At 44.9% G+C, this 8492-nt stretch overlaps 1 protein-coding gene across 2 annotated transcripts in view; it reads left to right on the top strand.

The window, feature by feature from the left end:
* The first annotated feature begins 6548 nt into the window (after positions 1–6548).
* UNG (uracil DNA glycosylase) overlaps positions 6549–8492 on the top strand; it is a 40485-nt gene continuing 38541 nt past the window's right edge. The window contains exon 1 of one of the 2 annotated variants that reach the window (XM_069214764.1): positions 6549–6768. In XM_069214764.1, the coding sequence (XP_069070865.1) occupies positions 6661–6768 (108 nt within the window). In that variant the 5' untranslated portion in view covers positions 6549–6660. The remainder of the gene's footprint in view (positions 6769–8492) is intronic. The other variant, XM_069214763.1, reaches the window with a different exon arrangement.

Here is an 8492-nt window from a genome sequence, read left to right as displayed (position 1 = left end):
ACGTGAATAACACACCAAAAGACCAATGGACGAAGAAAGCTGGATGTAAGCCCCTTTAAAAAAATATATTGTATATATTTTTTTAAGTTAAAGGTCTTGGTTAGCGCCAGACCTAAAAAGACAAAACACTGCAGTAACTGTCACAAAATGTGCTACAGTATGCCACATGATGTAGATTTTCCTAGTAATTTATGAAGGAAAGTCTTAATTTTATTAAAGACACGGAGGCGAGTATTATGCAATAGTACATACTACAGATCCCATAAGGCAAACAAAGAACAGCCAATGGGAATGCAAAGGTAGTTTCCAGTAGTGCACCAATCACAAACAATCCCCTGTAATAAAACATATCTTGACTGAGAACAGTCCTCTTTTCTTGTGCGAGCGAGAATCAATAAGAAGTAAACAACGGAATAATAGAACAGCAAATGCAAAATGCCAAGCAAAGCGATAAAGTTTCTTGTAAGAAGAACAAAAGTCTCTGAAGGAAGGTGGCCAGTTTGTGGTGATCCATCCCTTGAAAGTCCTCGAAAGGAAATGCCGTAGAGGACACCGTACATGAAGGATCTCTAGGAAGAGGTCTGCTGTGTCGATGTAGAAGCTGGAAGGGAGGACAACAAAATAACAGAGTTAGAATTTGTAGAGGTGGGATAATACTCACCTCCGTGTCTTTAATAAAATTAAGACTTTCCTTCATAAATTACTAGGAAAATCTACATTTTATGGCAAGACCGGAGGCTCCTATTATGCTATTTTAAAGCGTATCAATTACATTTAGAGAGGCATGTTGAATCGGTTTACAATAAAAAACTTTAAAAACATTGTCATTAGACCAGTCAGCCGACCTGAGAATATCCTCCAAACGAGAACCGGCCCAAAAAGCTTTGGACGCCATGGCTCCTTTAGCTGAATGAGCACCAAAGGCAGAGGTATCAATGCCAGCCAAGGACATAACCCAATGGACCCAGCAAGCCAAGGTAGGAGAGGACACAGGTTTGAAAGGTTTTCTGAAGGAAATCAGAAATTGGGTAGAGGAGGACTTTCTCAGACCGGCTGTCTGTTGTTCGTAAACTTTTAAGCATTGGCACACACAAAGTTTAGGGTGATCAGGACAAAAGGGATAAAAAACTGAAGAAAGGTTAGTTTTAGTACGTCTCAACACATTTAACAGGAGTAAAATGACGAGCTGTAACATCTAGGGCTCTAACATCAGATAAACGTTTGAAAGATACTAAACATAAAAGCATGCCGAGTTTAGCAGACAACTGTTTCAATGATAACAAAGAATTGTCAGGCCAAGAAATAAACAGTTTTAGCACAGCATTAACATCCCATAAAGAAATGTATTTAGGTTGCGGAGGATTGGAAAATGTTACTCCCTTTAAAAGACGGCAGACCAAAGGATGTTCTCCAACTGGCTTTCCTTGAATGCAAGAATGTGCAGAAGAAATTGCTGATCTATATAAATTAATGGTATGAAAGGACTTACCCTTACTGGCTTCCCCCGCCAGAAAGTTGACAATCATAGACACATCCGCTGTAAAAAGGATCAACTTGTCTTCCCATACACCAGCTATGCCAGAGAGACCAAGCTGATCTAAATGCCTTCTTTGTCCCTGGGTCTGTTGCCCTGTCAATGAAGATTGCAGCTTCTGCCGAAATAGGAACCCTAGGTCGGGTTTCCCCGATATTTTCCAAGCCGATAAAATAAGGGCCTCTTGAAGTACGAGACTGTGATGGAGGCCGTGGGGGTTGGTCAGGAGATCCGGAAAGGAGGGGATCAGGAGCGGAGGTTCGATTGACAGTTCCAGGAGGGACGGGAACCACACCTGAGAGTGCCAGAAGGGGACTATAAGAACTTGGGAAGCTTGTTGACGTCTGACTTGTGCCAGCACTCTGGAGATCAAAATAAAGGGAGGAAAGGCATAATTGAGGGAGGAAGACCAATCCTGAGAAAACGCATCGAAGGCTAGAGCTAGAGGATCTGGGTGCCAACTGAAGAATCGTGGGAGTTGAGCATTGAGACAGGATGCAAAAAGATCTATATGGAAGGGGCCCCATTTGCGGAGAAGGTTGTTGAACACCTGCGTGTTGAGCATCCAGTCGCTGGAATCCCGGAAATAACAGGAATACCAATCCGCTACAAAATTGAGGTTGCCCGGAAGATACTCTGCTTGAACTGAGATTCTGTTTTGAAGACAGAACTCCCAAAACCCTTTTGCTAATTCCGCTAAAGGTTTGGATTTTGAGCCTCCCAGCCAGTTGATGTAGCAAACCGCTGAAATGTTGTCCATTCTGAGCAGGACTGAACAAGAAATGTTGTCTCTTGCGAGGCTCCTGATTGCAAAGGAGCCGGCAAGCATCTCTAAACAGTTTATGTGCAGTTTTGACTCCTCTAGAGACCATGAGCCTCCAGTCGAGATTGTACCACACCGGGCTCCCCATCCCGACAGACTTGCATCTGACTCTAATTCAAGATCTGGGGCTGATGCGAAGATAGTCCTGCTGTTCCAGGCGTCTAAATGGGCTATCCACCATTGGAGTTCTGCGCGCGAATCATGGTCTAGAGCGATGAAATCCATGTAAGCCAGCCCTTTTTGAAGGTGACGAATGTTTAGTCTCTGCAAAGCGCGGTAATGTAGTGGACCTGGGAAGATCGCTTGGATTGAAGAAGAGAGAAGACCTACAATCCTAGCCAAAGATCTGAGGGATAGCCGAGAACTGCATAAAATCAGGAGAATATCTGACTTTATGGATTTGATTTTTGATGACGGTAGAAGCGTAGCCGAGACAGAATCTACTAAAAAACTTAGAAACTCAATCTTTTGAATCGGATCCAAGGAAGATTTTTCGTAATTTATGATAAAACCTAGATCCTCCAGCAGGGTACAAGTAAGGTGAACCTGAGACAGCAGGGAAGTGCGACTCTGATTCATAATCAGAATGTAGTACAAGTAAATAACCAGACGGATGCCTCGAGCTCTGAGAAAGGCCGCTACTGGCTTCATTAATTTTGTGAAGCACCATGGAGCGGAAGACAGGCCGAAGGGACGAGAAGTAAAACGGAAATACTGACCGGCCCATTGGAATTGTATAAATTTCTGGGAGACGGGATGGATGGGAACCGAAAGATATGAATCTTGAAGGTCCAGCCTTGCCATCCAATCTCCCTGGAGTAATGTATCTCTGAGATGTAGGATGGTCTCCATTTTGAAGTGATGATATAGAACAAATTGATTGAATTGTTTCTGGTTGATAACCGGACACATCTTCTTGTTCTTTTTCTGAACCGGAAAAACCGAGCTGAGAAAGCCTGAAGAATCTAGCGAACAAGGAACAATTGCCTGCTTTTGTAGCAGAGATTGAATTTCTAGCAAAATTAATTCTGTCATTTGAAGTGAAAACTGAGGAGGGGGAGGGAAACTTGCTTTAAAAGGCTCTGAAAAGAGTTCTATAACATACCCCTGAACAGTATTTAGGACCCATGGATCTCTTGTAAGATCCTCCCATTTTGACAGGCATTGAGAAATACGACCCCCCACTACTGGAGCACAGGCATGCTGACTTACCGGCTTGCACAGCGAATCTGGCATTGCGGTTTCCTTTGGATCTGAAGCCTCTGCTCCTTTGGGGGTAGAACTGCGGTCTGTAGTCCTGAAACGTGTTGTTATTGTAGGGACCGCGGGAACCTTGATTGACGTAGGAACGGCCGGCAAAGCGGTTCCTACCTCTGCCGGCCCTGGTGAAAACCTGAGATGAAAACATCTCTTTTAGTGACTGCTGCGCCTTGTCCAGGGAAGAGAAGGTTGCCAGATACTTGCTCAACTCTTTTATGAACGAGTCCCCAAACAGCAAACCTTCCGCTTTCACACCTGGATCCGAACCTGCTAAGTTGACCAGTTTCGGATCAAGCTTATATGAGTCCTTTTCTACGTTCATGTGTAATGGAGGAATTTGCATTCCCCAACAAGCAAACCGCACATTGTGCCCATAAAGAAAGCTCCTCCGGGTCAATAGAAACATGTTCCAGCCGGGCAGTCTCCGACAAATCAAATATGCGGGTTAAGGGTCCCACAATATCCAAGAGCTTGTCTTGGCACGTGGACCAAGCTTTATCTACCCCCTTACGGGATCTTTGCCGTATTTGGTGAAGAACGTGATCAATGAGGCGTCAATCGTAGGGGTCGCCGTAATTTTGGAGGATAGGGCAGGACGGGGACATTCCGACTTGAGTTTTGCCCGGACCTGTTTGTCCAGCGGAGTACGTAACCTGGCTGTTACGTAGTCTGCCACATGTTCAGAGGGGACCCACTCTGAGGAATTTGGATGCTGGATATCACTTGGGTCAAACATTGGAACCCCTTGCGAAACATAGACCGTGCTGGATCCTGAAAGTTTGTGGAACGCAGGTTTGAATTTTTTGTGTGTAGGAGGGGAGAGAAATTCTCCAACGTCCTTGTCATAATTATCCGCATCTGAATCAGGGTCCTGCATCTCATCATCGGTGTCTAAAATCTTAGTTATTTTAATAGGGGAAGATAAGTGTTTTGATTTGACCAAGCATTTCTTTGAGGACTTAGAAATTAACCCTTCCTTACTAGGAGGCCCTTGAGGAACCATGTCCTCTGCCATATGTGAAGCTTTGTCACTTCCTGATAGCGTTGTTTTAGAGCTTTTTGATGTGGCAGGACGCTTTCTGCTTCCCCCCGCAGAATGGGACAGCATGGTCTTAGACACCAGAGTTACCACGGAGTTTTCCAATTTTTTTTTGTTTTTGCCAAGAGGCAGCCATAGCCTGATCAACAGATAGTTGAATAAAATCATTAAGATTTTCCTTAAGGACGTCTTCCTCCTCTTCCTGCGATAAATGGGACACAGAACTGTCCATGGTAGCAGCAAAATAAACAATTACCTACACTGAGGTAGAAAAGGGTTAACCTCCTCTCACAGAGTGAGAAAAAAATGCTGCCAGACTCCGCCTATGGGCGGGACAGGATGGCTTCCAGCAGAGAGACAGAAGGATACACGCCCACCAGGAGTCGGATGAAAGGAAAACCGGCTTCGGCTGATACTACTGAAATAAACACCGGCCTTCACGGATGAAGCAAGGGGCTCCTGCTGTGAACGAAGTGAGGTACGGAGTCGCCTTCTCCACGGCGTGCGACGGCAGAAATACTGACGTGCGCTGAAGAGAAAAACGGTCAGAAGCGGCCGTTAACACACGAGCGCACGGCACGGGGGGGGGGAATTTTAATGTGGCTACGAGCCGACTGAAATCAATGACATACAGCAGAATATCACCAAAGCACAGCGCTTACACAAAACGCAGTAGCAGTAGTATAATAAGGTGACAGAAGGAAATATAATACTTATCTTGACTGCCAGCAGCAAGAAAAGAGGGCTGTTCTCAGGCAAGATAGGTATTATTACAGGGGATTGTTTGTGATTGGTGCACTACTGGAAACTACCTTTACATTCCCATTGGGTGTTCTTTGTTTGCCTTATGGGATCTGTAGTTTATTCTTGACTGGAGCTGCTATTGAAAATAAAGAAAAGACTATTGCATAATAGGAGCCTCTGGTCTTGCCATAAAATTTGTTTTTTTTTTCCACATAGTTTAGCCAACGCTGCTGCGTTTGACAATAATGTATAAGCTGACTGTCCTCGACTCTGTTCATCTTGAAGCACCTCCTTATAACTAGCTCATCATAACCCCTACACCTTTTTGACACCCTCATGATCCGCAATTGTTCTTCAAGTATTTTCTCCATTTCTTGTACTGATATAAAAGATGTGGAGTTGTGGCAAGAGCTGCTTAATTTGGAACTGCTGAACCAGGTTCGAGTGTCGGCGTCGATTTAACATTTTATGATTCTGTGCAAATCACTGAATCTCCACATGCCTCAGAAAATGTGATCTGTTGTAATCCAATCGGCGTTCACGTGAAGAGCCCTCGGTTGAGATCGCGCTAAAAAAAACGAAAAATATATAACTTTGGCACAATGGAATACGATAAGTAAATTTGGGGAAACACGAAGCGCAAACTGAACACTTCGGTGCCCTCACCCTGTTCTAACGCTTCGAACTTTCGCACGCTGCTTCAAAGGCAGGATATATATCAGAATTATTCGGAGAGCTGTGCCTGAAAATGGCGGCCATATTAGGCGGATGGATAGTACATTTAAGAAGAAAATAAGACCGAGAATATTACAGTTAAAGCCCTTTATTTGCTAGTGAGATAAATTATGGCAAGTAAGGCTTTCATTGTAATATAACTAGCAAGACTGTTTTGCCAATGTCATATGTTATTCCATTTAAGAAAACCTGATTTCACAAAAGGTCCCAGTACTATTTTCGCCTTTGAAGTTTTTTTTTAAAGAAACTAAAGGTGCAGCGCGTCAAATAAATCTGTCAAAAAAACTGTTATGTATATATAATTTAGTGGCGCAATTCACGTTCTGTTAGTCCTGTTTCGTTTTCCAGTAACAGTGACAGCTGCAACCCCAAGTTACAGCCATTGGCTAGGAGTAATGCGCATGCGTGATTTTTTCCGCGCCAAATTCGCTCTTTCTAGCTTAGGTGTGCCTCGGGGCTTGCCTGCATTGAACGGGATATAAGGCAGACCTGCCATTTCTCAACATTAAAAGAACAACGGGGAGAATGATTGGCCAGAAAACTATTCACTCTTTCTTTGGGCCGGCTACTAAGAAAAGAAGCTCGTCAGAAGCCAACGAGAAAAAGGAAAATACTGTACCTGGAGAGGGAGAGGTAGGGGAGCGCTTGGGGGTTGAAAGTGTAGGAGGCCGGTTAGGTGGCCTCGGAAGCGGCATGCATAGGGGTGTACATATTTGTTGGAAATATATTGGAATTTGGCTGGAATGCATTTCCTCTTCTTGCTCAAGGAGGGAGCAGTCTGAGTTACAGCAGTCTGCCTTGTTATGTTTTTGAAGGAAGTCTCTCCTTTCTACATCGTTTAATGTGTACCTCATACCAAGAAAAATGGGGGTGGGTGGGGAGAGAAGGCAGCTTTATTTTCACCAGCGCGCGTGACTGTTGTTGTGGTGGGGAGAGCAATAGTAGAAATGAAATATTTTGTTTGGATGCGAAAGGGTGGACTATGGACGAGAAATAGTCTCTGTGTGATCAATAATTTGTCAGTAGCGGGTTCTTATTGTGCTAAGACGATGTTTGATACTCTGCACGAGTCTGTTCACATTCTAGAGTTTATAAACATGCTTTCCGTTCTAAACACAATACTACAGTCCCTGAAAGAAGTAAAACCATGAACTGAAGCAACTAGTCAGGCATAGCCCTGGTAACACTACAACTATGCAATGTGTGTGCCTGACGGGTGTGTTGGTTAGTCTGGAAGAGAGCAATAAACAGCTTTGATGTGGAATAGCGGGATTTGGAGTAGCTGTCTGCAGATGTTGGGAGTAGTCGTCTGATGGGGGTGTTCATGAGGAACATGTTGGTAAAAGCTTGGCAGTGGCTCTGTGTGGGTTTGAACCAATGGTAAAGTGTGTAATGAAAGGTATTCTAATTGGAGGTGGGCTGCGAGTATGGGGGTGGGGTCAAAGATATGGCTAAAAATTAATCTATAACTGTTTTGTGGTCTTTCACCTAGATACTTACATATATCAATCAATCAATCATGGATTTGTAAAGTGCAGCTACTCATCCGTGAGGGTATCAAGGCCCTGGGGGAGGTAGGGGAGGTTGCTGAGGATCAGTCGAAGAGCCAGGTCTTGAGGTCCTTCCTGAACTGAGACAGGGTAGGGAGGTTTGCATGAGGTGGATGGGGAGGGTGTTCTAGGTCTTGGTGGCGATGTGGGAGAAGGATCTTCCTCTGGCTGTTAGTTTTCCAGATGCAGGGGATGTTGGCGAGGGCCTGGTTGGCGGAGCAGAGTTGTCTGGCGGGAGTGTAGAAGGAGGGTCTGTCGTTGAGGTAGGCTGGTCTGGTGTTGTGTAGGCGTGTGTCAGGAGCTTGAAGGTGATTCTCTTGTCGAAAGGCAGCCAGTGTAGGTCTCTCTGAAGGGTGGAGGTGTGGCTGTGTCGTGAGGTGTTCTTGATGAGACAGGCGGTGGCGTTCTCTATGGGTAGTAGTCTTTTCTGGGGTCTTGGCAGTGGTTCCGGCGTAGAGTGCATTGCTGTAGTTTAGGTGGCTGCTGAGGAGGGTCTGGGTGACTGTCCTTCTGGCTTCGATAGGGATCCACTTGTATATTTTTCGAAGCATGCGCAGGGTGTGGAAGCAGCTCGATGAGACGGTGCTCACCTGTCGGTCCATTGAGAGAGATGAGTCTAAGATGACACTGAGGTTGTGGGTGTGGTCAGTGGCGGTGGGGTGCTTCCGAGGGCAGTGGGCCACCAGGAATCATTCCAGGCGGAAGCTGTGGAGCTGAGGAAATCATATAAAATATAACTCCTGCACCCTTAAATGAAAAATAAATGCAAATTAAACTTATTATGGTAGGAATACAGTTTTCTGGTAT

Source organism: Pleurodeles waltl, chromosome 11, assembly GCF_031143425.1.
Source record: "Pleurodeles waltl isolate 20211129_DDA chromosome 11, aPleWal1.hap1.20221129, whole genome shotgun sequence".
Lineage (NCBI taxonomy): Eukaryota > Metazoa > Chordata > Amphibia > Caudata > Salamandridae > Pleurodeles > Pleurodeles waltl.
The sequence above is the reverse complement of the archived record's forward strand: the minus strand, read 5'-3'. Positions and strand labels throughout refer to the sequence as shown.